Source organism: Aotus nancymaae, unplaced genomic scaffold (genome assembly GCF_030222135.1).
Source record: "Aotus nancymaae isolate 86718 unplaced genomic scaffold, 86718_ANA_hifiasm-v0.15.2.pri h1tg000115l, whole genome shotgun sequence".
NCBI classification, from domain to species: domain Eukaryota; kingdom Metazoa; phylum Chordata; class Mammalia; order Primates; family Aotidae; genus Aotus; species Aotus nancymaae.
The window spans coordinates 8,874,086-8,892,325 of record NW_026988530.1 but is presented as its reverse complement, the minus strand read 5'-3'; the positions used below and the strand labels follow the sequence as shown (position 1 = coordinate 8,892,325).

Below are 18,240 nucleotides of genomic sequence, written 5' to 3'. Positions count from 1 at the left end.
AGCTTCTTTCTTGGATTCTCTAAAGCAAGCTCGATGTGATGTGCTAAAAATTATTTCTTGATATAGATTAAAATCGATTGCTATAAAATTTGTCAGGACAGAGTAAGGCTTCTGCAGTGGGACAAAATTATGCAGGTTTTACATATAAATTACTTCATTTTTCTCTTTTCCCAAGAAATGTTGCAGATGCAAAGGGCAGGGGTAAGGACCGACTGCAGGTTTTATACCACGGGAAGCAATGAGTCAAGCCACAGTTACACCCTTCAGGTGGGACTCGACACACATTCCACACACCTGTGCAAACCCTTTATTAAAGCATCAATCAAAATACAGGATGGATCACATGGTTTTCTGTTTTTGCTACTGTTATATCAACTTATATATGAATCATTTGTTTACATCTTTATTTTTAAAAAGTGAACATTTTACAGTTCACAGAATCACCAGATGGACATTTCTGTCTAAAGACATTGTTCCATTTTCCAATTTTAACAAAGGACAACCAGAACTACTGAAAAACAACAAACAAAATCTAGGTGCAAGCATCTTCCTTGACTCTCACTGTTAGCAGCTCTATGGTGTCTGAGATATACATTTGGAGGTTTCTATTAATGGCTAAATAAAAATAATTTATGCCAGAATATTCTTAGAACTATTTACTTCCTATTTTTACATTCTTTAGCTTCAATTTTGATTGTGGTATTCCTTAGTATTAACTTCTTTATAAATTCTATCTCTAAAAATAATCTGTTAAAGATTATCATCCTATGATATCTTCTTGAAGAAAAAAGATAAATGCATTTTCCAAAACCTTTTGGAAAATACAATAAGCAATTGTTTTATTTGATTTTTCCCCCACAATTGATTTGTTAACCCAAACCTGGTTGATCAGTGAAGAACCCCCAAAAAATCATTAGGAAAATAAACTGTGTTAGCTACTGAAGGATTTTTTTTTTTAATGAGCAATATCTTGATGCCCAAAATATGAATGTGAATATACAATGAATTTTGGTAGGTATTTAAAGAGTACTAGTAACTTGATTTAAAAACCAAGAATAGAAACACTTATAGAATTACTGAAGTGACTGCCAAAAGGATATGTGAAGAGAGGTAAAGCAAAGTATCTGCACAACGCTGAGAAAAAAGTGTATCTGAAATACAAGGTAAATGCTCCATTTTGGTAGCAGATGAAACACTGAAAGGAAATACCCAGTTAAAAGAACCATAGGGAGCGTCACTTAAGAGTTTTAGCACTGATCAACACTGTATTTCCTAGGGCAGAATAAAAAGGTATCTGGTTTGCCTTTCTGAACCATTTCTTCCAGCAGCTGGAAGTGGCATTTCTACAGTCAAGCCAATTTGTGTTGGCCACACTGGGCTCAGAGCGTGCTGTTCAAAACATGTAAATGTCCTTTGTACCTGACGTTTTCTTCATGTGCTAAAGAGCTGAGTAGATCCTAGATCACCAGTAAATAAAGATCCAAGCATTAGACTTAAAACATCTTGTCAGTCATTAAAATAACTTACACAGCCATAAATTCATCTAGTCTTTCTATCACATTGCTTTCTTGTTATCTCATATTTGCTCTTCCAAACAAAGGTTAGACAACACAGACTTGTGCAATTAAAAATGAAACAAACACTGAAAACAGATAAAGGAGAAAAGGGGAACTCCAGAACCCCATTGTGTGAGATGTCAGGTCTTTCAGCCTTAGTGGTGAAAAAGGAATGCTCATAAGCATCCAAGACAAATCATTCTGGACGTAATGACACGGCACAGTAATGCTTGGGATGGATAAGACATTCAGAGATTTTTAGAGCGATTTCTGTAAGTTATATATCACATGTATCACATTTGGTTCCTAGAGATTTTAGTCAAGTATTAGTATTTCTTTTTGCTAAGTATGGTATACAAAAAGATGAGGATAGATGTGCCCTAAAGATATGAAAATATAATATATAAAACAAAACCATTATAAATTACATAGATTTTGCATATAAAATTGGTTTTCCCATTTAGAATAAATATCATCCAAGTTTACAGATCATCTAAGTGAATTAAATATACACATATGTGAATCATTTTCAGAATTTCAAGAAAAACATTGCTAGAGATATGACCAGGATGACTCAGAAGCCAGAAATGGATTTTAAGAATGACTACATAAGACCCAAAGGACGAGGCTTTGGATTTAGTGTCAAGCTTTTAAAACTGCCCAAACAAGTCCAATGTGCACGAGTGTGTACACACACACGTTCAGTCACACACAAGAATTTCTATGAAGCTGAACAGTTCACTTTATCTTTGAAAAATCAGCTGAAAGTCATGAGGTCTTCTGCATTTCATATTCTAGCAAGAGGGCCCCTCTTATTTCATAAAGAAGCTGTGGGATGGATAGGAAGAGTGTAGCATTTTTGGAAAGAAAAATTCCTGTTTTAAGTCAAGCTCCCTTTATGTCAGCTATTATCAAAATTGAGAGCATTCTGATGCCTTAAAGAGGGAGAAAGTTTTGAAAATCTATATACTCTCTCCCCACTGCAGTCTAAAGCAGCAAAACCAATTGGGAAACATTCTTTGGCCACGTCTGTCTGCTCTTGCTCCACTAAAAATCTGCCCACTTCTAGCTTCTTATCACTACTCAATGTCTAGGTGGAACGGATGCCTTCTCTTGTTGCTTCCATGTGGAAACCTGCACGTGAGTTTGGGTGGAATAAGAACTGAATAGAACGGAGTAACATTCATACCATATCACAAAATGAACTCGAGTCCTCTGTGATTGCTTTGGGCACATAAACCCATGGTAAAGAATTTGGGGACCTTCATGACAATTGGAAAATTTTTATATTCTAAGAGCTGGAGTTAAAACTTTTCTGCAATCCCAAAACATACAATGCTAGTCCAGGGAGCCTGAACAGGAGTCATGATTTCTCTGAATTTCTCACTACTCATTTCTTTATGTGACCGCCCAAAGCACTTCTATCTAGAAGTCAACAGTTCAGTCCTTTCCAAGGGATGCCTGATCAAACTCCATGACTAGGTCCTATCAACTTCCACAACAGTTAATCTATAAACCAACAAATCAAGGCTAGGTTTAAAGCCAAGCCCACTGCCCTCCATTACAGAGCCAGATTATGTTTGTTGTAAAGCTGGCATGGCAAAAGCATCCAACTTCACGGACCCATTTTTGCTTGTCTCATGCAGTGAGGGTTGGTTATCCTGGAAGATTGCAAACTTTCTGTAAAACTATACATGTTTGAACTAGAAGGGATCCTGTAGACTCTTGAGTGCTACCTGCATATTTTACAGATGAAAAAGATTAAACCCCAGAGAAGGGAGTTGTCCAGACGGCAACAGGGTGAGGAGTAAACATCTGGGTCTGCTCTCATCACCAGTGTGGCCCATGCAATCTTAGACATCATAACCCCACCACTTGATGTGGCTTGCTAAGGCCCTTATGAGTTTAAGGTTACTGTCTCCTTTGCATATCAGAGAAAATGAAATAACATGACTCATTCTCACCAATATTAAATCTCAATTGCAGATGTGGTTCTAATGACTTTTTTGGAAGGAGAAGATCCATAATTTGTTTAAAATGCTACAATTTCTCAAAACCAACAATCTTATTTAAGTAACGAAGCGTGAAAATGTTAGGTGGATTGAGAGATCAAAGCAAAAGTCTTTAACGTGATTGTGAAAAGGAGCGAGGATTAGTTTGGTTCTGTAACAGAGTGAGACCATTTCAATGGCGCTCAGAGTTCATCTCCTCTGCCCCTTCTACAGATAAGGGACCGGAGGCCCAGACTTGCCCAAAGCCAGGCAGCTGGATATTGGCACAGTCGGGGAAGGTATTAAGCCTTTGACTAACTTTTTCTTCTTTCCATAACATCATGCACTTCACATATAACTACTTTCTTGCAAGACTGAATAATTATTCAATGATTTTGGCATGAAACTTGATGGCACAGTTCCCTTTGCTATTACCCGAACCTTTCCCTCTCCCCTTTAAGGACAGCCCAGTCAGCTATGCAGTTCACAAAGGTGGACCTGGTTATATGACTTCAAAATCAAATGTCCGAGTCATCCAGCAGCATATGGTCCCTGCAAGCCTGTTTGGAAGCCAGTATTCTACAACCTACAGGAATTCATTGACGACTCTGTCTTTGGAAGCAATACATTTTCCAGGTAAAGAATCAGTCTTTGTTTGGAGGATGATGTAACTTAAACATAAATAGTGATTTTCATGGGTGGTGTGGGTATATTTAACCTTTTCCTATTTCCCTCCACACCTCAGCTGAGCTCACCAAAAGGCTCTCTGAATCAGACAGGTAAACACATTTTTTGACTATTAAAGTGCTATTCCGGGGCAAAGTTTTTCTCAGTTTCACAACAGCAGCTTCATTAGAAATGAAGAAAAAAAAAGCGATCTATGAAAATAGGCCTGGGGAATGAAAAAAAAAAATAAGCCTCGTAACTACTTTGGAACATGACAAATGTAATGTGACTTGTAGATATCAGCCCTGGTACTGGTGACTGACACCAAAGCCTCTGAGGTACGTGTTCTAGGGGAAAAATAAGGACAAAAATGGCACCGAGGACTAATCCAGAAAGAGCAATTAGTATCAATCACAAGGACTCCATTAAAAAGGAACAGCCAAAGTAAATAAAACTGAGAAGAAAGTGCAAAAAACTCACGTACGTGCATTTGCTATTGTAGCAGACCTGTACTTTTTAAAAGAAAAAGCAATGCGGTGTGCATTGGACAGGGTTCTTGAACTCAGAATATCTTACAGTGGTGGACTCTTTGCCAAGAAGGCATCACCAATTAAGGTATTTGGCAGAGATCAGCCTCTGAAACTCCTATCGCGCAGACAGACACCTTCTGTCTGATATCAGTTCTGCACCCTGATGTTTCCTGCATCCTTTTCTACTGGGGAAATGCTAGTCCCATTCATGGCAGGCACGTGCTTCCTCTTTCAAAGTGGCGTCACTCCTAGCTAAGGGATGAGAGTCTCCTGGTAAGGCTTAGCGGCAAGTGCGTACTACATCTGTATTACAAGGAGCAGCCCCTGATTTTCTGGATATGCATAGCTTTTCGGGGTTGGTATTAGACATGGCTTTCATAAATAATGCAGGTGTTTTTGTCATGTGTCACTGCTGGCTCTGTGGCTTCCAGGGAAGCTGGTGGCAGTCCCTTATCTGATACCTCAACAGGTGTGGGCTCTTCCGATGTTAGCTCGGTGGACGTGACATCGGTAGAAGGCTCTGCAGTTTCAGGGGAATGTTCAGCCGACAGTTCTGTCTCCTCTACATCTTTGACTTCAAACTGTCTACCCTCTTGGTCGTCTGCATGCTCTTTTTTGGACTGCGGGTGAACCGACACCTTGATGGCAATTTGCTGAGGTTGCTCGTGCAGCGAGGAAGCGTCCGAGTCGGCAGCGGGAGAGTCGCTCCGCTTCAGAGAGTTGGGGATTGTGTAGACCTCATCCCTGTCTGTGGCCTCCTGGCCCTCTGGAGTATGCCTCACAAAATTCTGCCCCTGCTCTTCCAGCCCAACCACTTCCATAATCTCCTCCATGATCGTCCTGCAGTTCATGATGAGAGGTGGCAGAGGCACGCTCCTGGCAAGCTCTTCGATGTAGCGGGCAAACTCCATGGTTTTGAACTGGGTGACTTTGGCAAGCTCCAGAGTTTTGGCGGAGGTGATGATGGGGATGCGCTTGGCGATCTCGAACGCCTTCTGCAGCTTCTCTGCACCTTCTGTCCTAAAGAACTCATTGATGGCCTTCTCAGTCTTCTTCAGGTGGCTGCTCATCATGCACAGGCGGGTGATGTTGAGGACCATGACGATGGTGAAGGCCACCAGACACACGACCATGTAGTAGACGCCCATGTCTCCGGAGGTGAAGATGACGCGCAGGGTCACCGTGTTGTTCACCGTGCCGTAGATGTTCGAAGCCACACACGTATATTTACCTCGGTCCGAGAAGGATACCTTGGTGATGTTCAGGAGGCCGCTGTCGTGCATTTGCCATTTTTCTGTCGGAAGGGAGAGAAGAGAATTCAACCAAGGAACACAGAGCTCCTGTTCTACAAACTGATACATTTCTAAGAATAGCTACTACTAACTATGAACATCTACTTAGCGTGCTTGCAATGTGTCAGGAAGTGACGTCATTAGCTTATCTAATCTTCACAACAACTCTGCAAGGTGGGCCCTGACACTGGCTCTGTTTTACAGGATGAGGAAACTGAGGCACAGTCAGGTTAAACAACATTCCCAAGGACACCAGCGTGGAAGCCGTAGAACTGGAAGATGAACACGAGTTCCAGAGGCTGTGTTTTTTTTTTTTGAGATGGGGTCTTGCTCTGGTGCCCAGGCTGGAGTGCAGTGGCACGATCTTGGCTCACTGCAACTTCCACCTCCCAGATTCAAGCAATTCTCCTGCCTCAGCCTCCCAAGTAGCTGGGATTATAGGCACCTGCCACCATGCCCAGCTAATTTTTTTTATTTTTTAGTAGAGACAGGGTTTCGCCATGTTGGCCAGGCTAGTCTTAAGCTCCTGGCCTCAGGTGATCCACCTGCCTTGGCCTCCCAAAGTGCTGGGATTACAGGCATGAGGCCACCACATTCGGCCAGGTGCACTCTTAACTACCAAACCATATTGTGGAACTCCACCTCCCAGTGAAAAATGAGAGAAATCAACAATCTGGAAAACACCGTGCTCTTATTGAAAAGTTCCTGAACTTTAGAAGCAACTGATTCTCTAACCTGCCAGTGAGCATGCCTCTATTGAATATATGTTCACTGGGGAGGTTAATGCAATTAAATTATAATTGTTTACCTGAGTTTCTCAAATTTAAGATTGAAGTTATCCTTATATGATCTCAGTTAATTAAAGCATAATTTATGTCATTCATTTTGAGACTCCGCAATGAATTATCTACACTATTTAAAGTTACAAGCTAACACTGTGAATATTCAGAGGCTGGATATGAATTAATATCAATTTGTTTTAGCCTTGCAAATAAATTACAGACCCATCAAGCTGAAAATAAGCTTGTCACAAAGAACATACATTGATAATAAATGCGTGTTTTCTTACCCCCACCGCCCTCTCTGGAAGGGATCTAGTGTCACCTTAGGAATGATATTTTGAGTCCAGTGAAATACTTTGGTTTGAATATAGTCTGCTCGTCTACCCGCAGGTCAAAGACCCCAGTGAAACACGATACTAGGTGTGGGTTCGGGGTGTTAGGTCTGAGACCTTCTGAAACCCTGCCACCTCCTTCGACTGTCCCATAGAGCGAATGAAGATCCCAGTTAGGCTTTTGGGGAGTTCTAAAAGACAGGCAGATATTTCTCCATAAAAACATTCTATTTCCCCGAGCCGACTAGAGAAATCTCTCCTGAGAGCTGAGGCAACTGAACGCAGAGCTTCCTTCTACGTATCTATTATTGCACTGTGTATTACTTGTTTGTTCTCCTTACGGTAGTGAGTTTTAATTCTAATAAAAGGCTTGGTATTTCCCAAGACCAATTTTTTTTTTTTTTTAATCCAGGGTTCCAATGGACTATGGAATGAGGCAACAGAGGGCCCATTTTCCCGCAGTGTCTCTGCTCCAAGGAACTTTCTTAAGGAAGCTGGACGCGGCAACAAGGTACCTCCTGGGTTCCACAGTTCCTCCTGCCGATCAGCCAGGGTGAATCTGGTGGGAGGCCCCTCGGTGGATGCTGTCACATGACTGTGCCTTCTGAAAGAACATCTGTGAAGAGTACTTTCCGGTGTCCCTGAGTAACCCTTTTCTAACAATTCAGCCAGTGTATTTCCTCCAAGAGTAGAAAACACTGGCTTGGAAAATCAAGTGAAAATTTTCAGCTTCTTGTGAATGTGTGCGAACCAACCAACCTACTCGGTCTGTGAAATTCTTGCTAATTCAGGTGTGTCATGGGCAAGGCTTCTACCACGTTGCTTCCTTGAACACACATTTTGATATTTTGGATACAGATTTATTCAAATATACAATGGCCTGAGGCCAGGAATGTTACCTTATTTTCTTATAATTTGCATGTCTCATAAAAGCAGACTGCAGCACGCATAGAAAAAAAACAGAACAAAACTCTGATTGATTGAAAGCTTATTCCATATAGAAGACACTGGGTTCTAGAGATGTACAGACTATGCTTCTAGTTTCTCAGATTTACCTTCCTTTTGTTGGAAAATATAGCAGAAAATGGAGTGAGGAGAGTAAGAAGGTGAGGTTATTTGAGTGGAGGATGGTTAGAATCAGTTTGTTATTTGTGTGGACGAGGTTAGGATCATCGTCCCCATCTGCACCATTTTTGTGGAACAATTATCTGTAAATACAAGGATCGAGTAGTCTGAACCTGGGTATAGAAGAAGAGAACACCAACAAAGGCATCTGATGGTAACAGACACAGCTTTTCCCCAGACCTAAGTAACAACTTTAGTGATACTTATGCTCTAACTGTTACAGAAAAGTAAAATGTGAAAACACTAGTTACAACATCCCAATGCTTTCCTCTATCAAACATTTAAAAATGTTTCTGAATGTGAACTTCAGAGTTCTCAGAGATGCTTTTGTTCTACTGGTATGTATAACCTACAACCAAGCAGTTCAATTCAGACAACTACTTACAGACACTTCAAACGTTTCTTGTGACATTGTTAAAAGGGGGATAGCTTGGAATCAAAGCAGTCTAATTAGGTGATATGTGTGGTTTGTTTTGGGGAAATCTGTGAGACGTTTAACTGATAAATTATTACTTAGGAGTATAGTCAGATTCTTAGCCCAGTATAGTGGGTCCACAGATGAATGGTTTTTATATACTTTATCCGATATTTAATCTTATTTGTTCTGAAAGTTTGAAGCCCAGCCATGTACCTGTGAAGTGACTATTTTAACTATAACCATGACAAATATGGATAGATGATAATCCTGAAGCAGAGGGGTTCTTACCTATAGTGTGAGCTGTGACAATCTAGTTAAACGACTGACACCATTACAGCTCTCTCTGCCAACAACTTCCCATTTCCAGTGGAGGACAAAGATATCAAAATACCGCTTTCGTTTTCAGTCTACTGGTAGATTCCTCTTGAAACCATTGTCGTCTTTATTTTATGGGTTAATGTTCATGTCACTTAGAATTCTGGGTGAGATATGGTAAAATGAGTATGTGACCTGGATTAAAACATATATTCCCAAACCACAAAGTGAGTCCACGTCTTTGGAAGCCAACACACAGTTCTACAACTATCATAGAAGAACTAAGGTCCTGCAGCCTTGAAGGTTACGTATGTCTGTCTTCCCCTACTTTCTTTTTTGCAAAGGCCAAGACTCCAAATATTTCCTCTCAGCCTCAGCTGCCCTTCCATTAGTGAAAAATACAGATTTCTGCACATACTACTGCCATATACAGCTCTGTAAAGCAAAGATGGTACACATTCTGAGGCTCCTCCCACATCAGCTTTGGGCTCATGCTCAAGCAGCATCTCCATCCACACGGCACCTGTCCAGACAAAACATCTTGAAAACATTCTTGCTGCTGCATGTCACCATTCACACCTGTCTATAAACACCTGGCCCTGCGGCTCATTCTAGAAGGGTCCTGACTTCAGCTGCCAGAAAGTTGTACAAATACCCACGGTGACTATCACAGATCTTCAGTGCTTTACACGCGACGTGGGGATGCACAGTGTGGTTCCCATGTATTTTAAACTGTAACTGAGTGGGAATGTCAAGCTTATGCACTGAATGTTCATGAAGCTGCATCACTTCAGCACAGATAAAATCCAAAATGTCAGCAGCGAATGCCAAGTCAGTTCTACATGCAATGATTCTGGAGGAAACAACAGAGGCAGCCATCTCACCATGACCTTCTGAATACAAGAAGACAGACTCACCCTCTTCCTGCACCTGGACTCAGTTACACACTCCCTGTGCCTTGCGCAGATTGTAGCTCCCCTGCCACCATGTTGAAATGCCCTTCCTCCATCCCCTCCCTTTCCACTCCTGTTCTGGAAGGTGATGCACACCTGAGGCTTTAGGCTAAAATGCTCAGGCCAAGGACTGCTGCAGCTCATCTCTCCTGGAGACTAGAAATTGCCAGGGACCTGCCACAGTCTTCCCCAAGCACAAGAGTTAACTGTGAAAATCTCCCAGAGGTGGATAACAGTGTTGTGACAGCGTCTCCTTTGCAAAGAGAAAAGCCAGCATATGTTGTTTGTGAACTGTACTGCAGTGCGTGGGCTAGGCCACACCACAAAGCTGACATTTGTAGAAGGGCAGTGATCTTTTTTTATCTTGTTCGCTAATTCAGTCAACAAATATCATTGAGCAAACTCTCTAAGTACCAGGCTCCACTCTAGATGATGAGAATACCAAGATGAGCTAGACATGACCCCTGACTGCAAGAAAACAGCCAGTTCCAAGAGAAAAACAGACTCCGAGACACAACCACAGCATCATGTGGTAAGTAGAATGGCATCTGGGAAGGAGTGAAGGGGGCAGAGAGCAAGGGCTTCCTAGAGGAGGTCACTGCTAAGCCAGATCTGCTGGCACAGGTAGGGAAGAGGAAGGGGAGTAAAAGAGAAAGGACTTTTGAGGTCAGAGGGAGCACAGGAGAGAAGACAGTGAGCCACTGGAGCTGACAAACCACTAGAAAACCAAGAAGGGCTCAGATGGAGGAAGGCAGGGCTGGATTAAGGAGGGCCCCCAAATGTTCCATCTATCCTGCAGGAGAGCGGGAGCCCCTCCTGCTTCTCCCCGTCATTTACACGACCTTTCCCCTGACAGGTTGGCCTTACTTTATTTCTTACAGGGGCCACAGGGCCTTCCCACATGCTTCCTCTCTGGCTGCAAGGCCTCCTTCCTCCCCACCCCAAGTCCCAGCCTCACACACTTAGCCTAATTAAGATCCCATCCTTAAGTCTTGCTCCAATTCCCAATAAAGCCTTCTCTGACCCCTGATTAAATCAGCGGAGGAACCTGAAAGTGCTGAGCAGGTGCAGCAAGCGTGGGATGTTTAAAAATGAAGACGACAGCATTTCAAATTGGGGGGGAAAGACTGTTGGGATAGATGACTATTCGTTTACATGAAAATAAAGGCAAATGCCTACTTTATGTGATACATAAAAATAAATTCCAAGTATTCTGAAGATCTAAATGTAAAATTAAGTCTAAAATTAATAGAGGATATAAAATATTTTTATAACCTTGAAATAAGAAGTCCTTTTTAAGCATTTCAAGCACCTCAGAAGCTGTAAAGGAGAACACTAGTGGATCAGATTTCCCCTACATTAACTTTTTTTCACTATAAAGTATGCCTTATTAAAGTTAAAAGCAAATGACAGACCAGGAGAAAATTCTAGAATGTTTGACAGACAAATGCTTAATGACTAAACCATCATGAACAGCTATAAACCAAGGCAAATTATAAGTCAAGACAAACCCAAAAGAAAAAATGGGAAAGGACTATGAATAGATCATTGGCAAAAACAAGAAATGTGAATGGTGTCTATGTGTAGAAAATCACAAACAATTAAATTATAATTACATTTATAGGGATTACGGTCTTTTTTTCTTTTGAGATGGAGTTTCACTCTGTCACCCAGGCTGGAATGCAGTGGCATGATCTCAGCTCACTGCAACCTCTGCCTCCCAGGTTCAAGCAATTCTCCTGCCTCACCCTCCTGAGTAGCTGGGATTACAGGCACCCACCACCATGCCTAGCTAATTAAAAAAAAAATTAATGAAAAATATTTTTAGTAGAGACAGGGTTTCACCATGTTGGCCAGGATGGTCTTGAACTCCTGACCTCAGGTGATTCACCTGCCTTAGCCTCCCAAAGTGCTGGGATTACAGGTGTGAGCCACCGTGTCCAGCCATTACAACCATTTTTAAAACAACTTTTTCACCTTTCAGATTGCCAGATTAAAGGGGATCGGTAATGATGCTGCCAGCAGTGGAAAGCGACGGCTGCCTGGCTGTGTGAGGGGCAGGCCGGAGAGCTCGCCGCAGCCTGGATGGCCCACTCCTGCCCAGCTCAGCCTTCTTTCATCAATTCTTTTCCTTTTTTTTTTTTTTTAATGTTGCTGAGAATGTGGGGTAAGGGACACTCCCACTCATGCAGGTAGTCATCAAGCTGGTAAGGTTGGAAGGTTGATTTAATCACAACTTAAAGTGAAGGTAGCCTATGACCCACTTTTAGACTTCTTGAAATTCTTCAAACCAGGCAAGCCTAGGCTGACTGGGAAAACATTAATGATGTCAACAAACCAAGGTGATGAAAAAAATATCTTTTTAAGAACAGTGTTTCTTCCCAGGGACATAGTTTCCAAGCCTTCCTCCCCTGCTCACTTTCTCTGTGAGAAGCCATAACCGTGGTGGGTTCCACACCTGGGAGACGGCTGACCTGGTGCCCATGTGGGATGGCCCAATGTCTCCTCGACAGGACAGTGCCAGGTGGCCCATCTAGCAATGAGAGAACAGACCAATAGCATCCTATGGCTGCAATTAAACCAGTAAACAGCAAGAGATTCTATGGTACATGGGTGACTGCGCCTCAGTGTGAAACCAACATACAACAATATTAGAACTGACACTCACACAAACAACTTTTGAGCAACTTATTGCTGTACAGCAATGAGCAATGCATTCTGAATGGAAGACTCACAGGGAAAGTGACAGCACAACCTTCACAGACACTGTCATCATGCCACTTCTACCGAAACCCTACATTCTTTCCAGGCTTACCTTAGGATCACTGAGCATTAAAAGTTAACATTTTCAACTTGAGAAAGCTGACTGAAAAAAAAAAATAACATTATACGCAAATGCTAAGCTCTTAGAATTTCCAATTACTTGTTTGGAAAAAAAAAAGATCTATTTTTCCTCAGAGCAATCCTTTCATGAATGCATATGTGTAAACAGTGGTGGACGTACGGATTGTCTATATCCCCAATGAGTGGTATAAACAGATTAAAACTGTATTAACAATCCTGTTTAGACACTTAGGCTCTTAAGCCTCACACACCCATGCTTTTCAAGGAGAAGAATTTAATCTACTAAAACAAGTATGTTAGTTTCTTGAAACCAACTTAAAAATATTCAGATGGTGAGACAGCCAATAAATGTTTATGCAAACATAAACGAACTACAACATTCACTTAAATGACAATCATGTAGAATCAGCACCCTTCAAAGAAGCACACAGTGTGTATATATGTGTTTGTCTATAAATGTGGTGCATATTTTCCACTGTGTGAAATATAGGCTACTGAAGAGAAAGGATTCATGCCTTTTTACAAAACCTAATTGAAAGCAAACTTAGCACTGCATGGGTGCACCTGTTACAGGGCTTCTGCAGAAGATGACAGCTCCTTAAAGCCACTGCAGCGTCAGGTTATAAATCCCAGAAGCTGCAGGTGCTCTTGTGCCTCCCCGACTCCACCCACAACCCTCCCAAGAGACCTCTTCAGCGAGTACTAGGGCAGCTCTAACAAGCTATTTCTTACATCACGTGGAGTGAAGGTGGCCTGGGATAATATAGGCTTGGCTAAGCTTTCAATGCAGGAAGGTGGGGATGGAAGGATTTTGCTGTTCTGAGTCTGCAGTTCTGTTCTACATTAAGGCATTAATATCTGAAAAGAACCTGCGGTCTTTGTATTTCCTGGAAAAGGAAACATCTGTTCCTCTAGCTAATTTGATCTGGTAATCTTAATTTTAAAAGAAGTGCCAAGCATGTAATTCCACGTGGGCTCACAACAGTCTTTTCTAGAGAGTAGCTACAGGTGGTCCTCCAAAATAAGAGCACCCTACACTTGGTTCACATAAATCACTTCCATTTTGAGACTCTCAGCTATCATCCTTCTCTGAGATGGATCTGGAAGGGTCTTTTCACTGCTAAGACTAAAGCTATCTGGGCTTACATCCCAAGTGAAGCACAACTCACTAAAGAAATACACAAATGGTGGTTACCAGGTTGGTACTTCATAAGGCTCAATTTAGAAAATTAACTTAGTAACGTAAATTAAACTGCTTCTATGGGACCTACTTTAGAATGACTTTTTCTTTTTTTTTTTGAGACAGAGTCTCACTCTGTCTCCCAGGCTGGAGTGCAGTGGCGCGATCTCGACTCACTGTAACCTCTGTCTCCCAGGTTCAAGCGATTCTCCTGCCTCAGCCTCCCGAGTAGCCAGGACTACAGGCGTGTGCCACCACGCCAGGCTAATTGCTGTATTTTTAGTAGAGACGGGGTTTTACTACATTGGCCAGGCTGGTCTCGAACTCCTGACCTCATGGTCTGCTCGCCTAGGCTTCCTAAAGTGCTGGAATTACAGATGTGAACCACTGCGCCTGGCCACCGGAGTGACTCTTTAGTTAGCTAAGAGGTTGCTCCTCTGGGTTAGAGCAGGGTTTCTCAACTCTGTTACTCCCAACATTTTGGGCTGGATAACTGTTTATTGTAGGCGTCTGTCCTGTGCAACGTAGGCCGTTTAGCAGCACTGCTGGCTTCTCACTAAAAGCCAGGAGCACAACCTGCCTGACCCCACTGGTTATGACAACCAAAAATGTCTCCCGACTTGGCCACGTGTCCTCTGTGGAGCAAACAGGCCCCAGCTGAGAACCACTGGGTTAGGCAAATGCAAAATTCATCTAGTAGATAATACTTTGTAATTTCCACATACACTGCTTTCTTCCGAGGCAGAAGCACATCAGATATCAAAGGGCCCTTTGTATGCAGAAGCGATGCGCTAGGAAAGGAAGGCTCTGATGAGAAGAGATTCCCAAACTCGCTATCACAGCAGTTGGGACATTATTTTGAAATTTCAAATAACATTTAAGGGACAGGAATTTCTTCTGTATTTACTGAGTTTTTAAAAGGTTGAGAAATTGAGAGAGAGAATATCAAATTACCCAGAAAACACTTCCCTTTACAAAACACACTATATTAGGAAACAGGGATTTTAGCAATCGAAACCTACTGTTGTGAGGATATAATACAATATTAACAATAATAATAGCAGTGCCACTTACTGAGAGCTTGCTATATTCCAGGTACCTCTGCTAAGCATTTAAAACTCACAGTCCCACCTGTAGTGAAAGAGGATTCTCTATTTCACAGATGAGAAAACTGTGGTTCAGAAAAGTCAAAGAACTTCCTTAAAGACTATATAGTGTGAATCTTCTGAATTCCCAATAATATATTCCTAACTACCTATTTTCCAATAATCCATACATAATATGTTCACAAATGATAAATTGTGTTTGGTCCCTTTTGATGTTTTGTTTTTGAGATAGCATCTTGCTATTGCCCAGGCTAGAGAGCAGTGTTGTGATCAAGGCTCACTGCAGCCTCAAACTCCCAGGCTCAAGCAATCCTCCCACCTCAGCCTCCACCATAGCTGGAACTACAGGTGCGTGTCACCAAGCCCTGCTAACTTTTAATTTTTTTATAGAGACAGGGTCTCACTATGTTGCCCAGGCTGCTCTTGAATTCCTGGGCTCAAGTGACCCTCCCACCCTGGCCTCTCAAAGTGCTGGGATTATAGCCGTGAGCCACTGCACCTGGCTTTGATGAGTGTTTTTAAATCTCAAATATTTAATATACTAAACAAGGAATTCAGTATAACAGGTTAATACACCACTTACACTGATCTTAGAGGTTAAGAATAATTTACATTTAATGCTGTGGACACTGACCTCTTGATATACAGATATTAAGTAGGGAGGTGATAACTACAGTCTTAACACTGGCTGACACAGCTTGTCACGGTCCCTTGCTGAAAGAGGCATATTACAATCTATTCAAAGAAACCTGCAAAAGTAGAGGGAGAAACACAAAAAGCGATGTAAACTAGAGGCAAAATGTCTAATAATGAATTCCATAGCACTACAAGAGCAGTTGTGACAGTTGTGGATTCAGTGCTTAATTGTTTTTGGCAACCAGACACTACAAGAGTATCGAAAACAAATCCACAGAAAGTAAAAAACTAACTTGATGGAAGAATTTCAAACGTAATCTCTAACAAACCAGACCAGACATGTTTACAAGGGCCGAAACCAGCTGACTTTCTTAAAACCCTTGTTACTTATCATCTCAGACAGGTGCTAATGTTAATGTAAATGGTTTCAAGTTACAGTAAGAAGCAACAGTGAAAATACATTGGATAATTAGTGCCTGAAATAATCAGGACTTACTTCCTGGCTACTATACATTTCTACTCACTTCTTGCAAAAGGAAAACTGAAGACAGTTTATTTCGTGGTCATTTGTGGTTATTGGTGTTGTTTGCTTTATGGTGGGTGGACTACCGCAAACAGATTCTCTGCTGAACTACAAAAACGAAAATCAAAGTCTCCCGGAGACAGATCACACATTAGCCTCTCCTGATCCGGTGGAATTGAAGTGACAGCACCAGGCAGGCAAAGCAAACCCGCCAATAACAGGAAACAGCCCCATTCTCCCTGGGCCTGGAGGGGCTGGCAGGAATTACAGGGCTCTCACCTTTTCAGCAGAAACAAGATATGAGATTGCTCCTTTCCAGGCTAATCACAAAGTGAACGGTGGTATGCTCCTTGAGTGACTCACCTGATGACTGTGAACGCCTTTTTGTGCATGTGCATGCCATGTACACACGCACGTTCCAGCACAAATCCTAACCCTGTCTGACCTTGCCATTGGTAGTGAAGATGCCTTTTCCACCAGGAATTCTCACATTCGCTCAGTCTGGGTGAGAGGCTCTTCAACATTTTTCACCTACTGGAACCTAAAGGATGCTGCTGGTGGGCACAGAGGGAGAGTGAATACCAGCTGGCCACACTCTGGTAGTGCCACATCCTCTGGTTTCACCTTGTTTCTCATCTGTATACATAAGGATTAGTAGCACTTCACTACTGTGCTTATTATAAGGGCTAGAAATAACATGTCACTTGGTACAGGGGCTTAGTAAATGGCAGCAGTTGTTAATGAAAATTATATTAATTTTGTTTGGTTTTAACAGTAGTCTTAGTGTACCTAGGTAAGGTTCTAGGATACTAGCTTTTTTTTTTTTCTTTTTTTGAGACAGAGTCTCACTCTGTCACCAGGCTGGAGTGCAGTGGCGTGATCTTGGCTTACTGTAACCTCTACATCCTGGGTTCAAGTGATTCTCCTGCCTCAGCCTCACAAGTAGCTGGGATTACAGACACATGCTGCCACAGCAGGCCAATTTTTGTATTTTTAGTAGAGATGAGGTTTCATTATGTTGGTCAGGATGGTCTTGAACTCCTGACCTTGTGATACGCCTTCCTCAGCCTTCAAAAGTGCTGGGATTATAGGCGTCAGCCACCGCGCCCAGCCTAGTATTTTTCATACCATATTCAATCACCTCTTTGTTATTTAAAAAAAAAAAAAAACCCACTCCATTTAAACTTCCAGCCTATTGGCCTGAAAATGGAAATCTATGTTCATGTTGTAATATGACGTTTCCCTCATCAGAAATGAAAAGTTAAAGACTATAGGTTTTTCAATAGGCTATTCCAGCTCTTCGATTCTGATATTTTATGAGCAAGAACCTCTTGTTTCTGTTGTTTTCTGCGTGTTGCTTGGTTGTTAGGTACACTGCTTTGTATATCATCCCATGTTGCTTATGCTCTGAATTACCATTATGCATTGTAATTACAGAAGCTGAGCTGGAACATCAAGTACTGGTAGCACGAGTTCTTTTTAAAACTTGAAAGTGCATCTTCCTTATGAGATTTAAAATAGATTTACCAGCAAAGCTGCTGGTGACAAACAAGACGAGAGTGCTGGATTCTGATAGAGCAGTTCTGTGTGCCAAAGGCTTTTGACTGGCGGCCACCAGCTTGGGTCTACCGACCGGCTGCTACTATAGTCCATCTTAGCACCCAGAAACAAAAGAAAACGGAGCCAAATATGACTACCAACTGGTTCAACGCCCTCAATATACAGATGAAGGAGGCACGGTACAGAGTCAGCTTGCCAACGCTGAGTCAGCAGCTACAAGGCCCTTTTCGCTAAGATACTGCATAAGTATCTCTGAAGCAGTAAGATACTACACTTTGGGATAATCCTCAAAATGGTGCAACTGAAATCCAGGCCCCAGCACTAGGCTGTTCCCATAGTTCTCTTCCTCTCTAGGACTGAGGAGTTCAGCGCCAAAGCCCAGCTCTTTAACACCCGGGGATATAACCTTTGCTTCAGGGTCCATGTAAAGG

At 42.1% G+C, this 18,240-nt stretch overlaps 1 protein-coding gene across 7 annotated transcripts in view; it reads right to left on the bottom strand.

Annotated features, from left to right (window-relative positions):
* Window positions 1-291: 291 nt before the first annotated feature.
* Window positions 292-18,240, bottom strand: part of MFAP3L (microfibril associated protein 3 like) — a 43,134-nt gene continuing 25,185 nt past the window's right edge. For 5 of the 7 annotated variants that reach the window (XM_021674010.2, XM_064371060.1, XM_064371061.1 and 2 more), the window contains one exon: window positions 292-6,037. In XM_021674010.2, coding sequence (XP_021529685.2) covers window positions 5,106-6,037 — 932 coding nt within the window. In that variant the 3' untranslated portion in view covers window positions 292-5,105. Of the gene's footprint in view, window positions 6,038-8,980; window positions 9,168-12,775; window positions 13,180-18,240 lie in introns of those variants that run through there. The other 2 variants (XM_012457240.3, XM_012457238.2) reach the window with 2 other exon arrangements.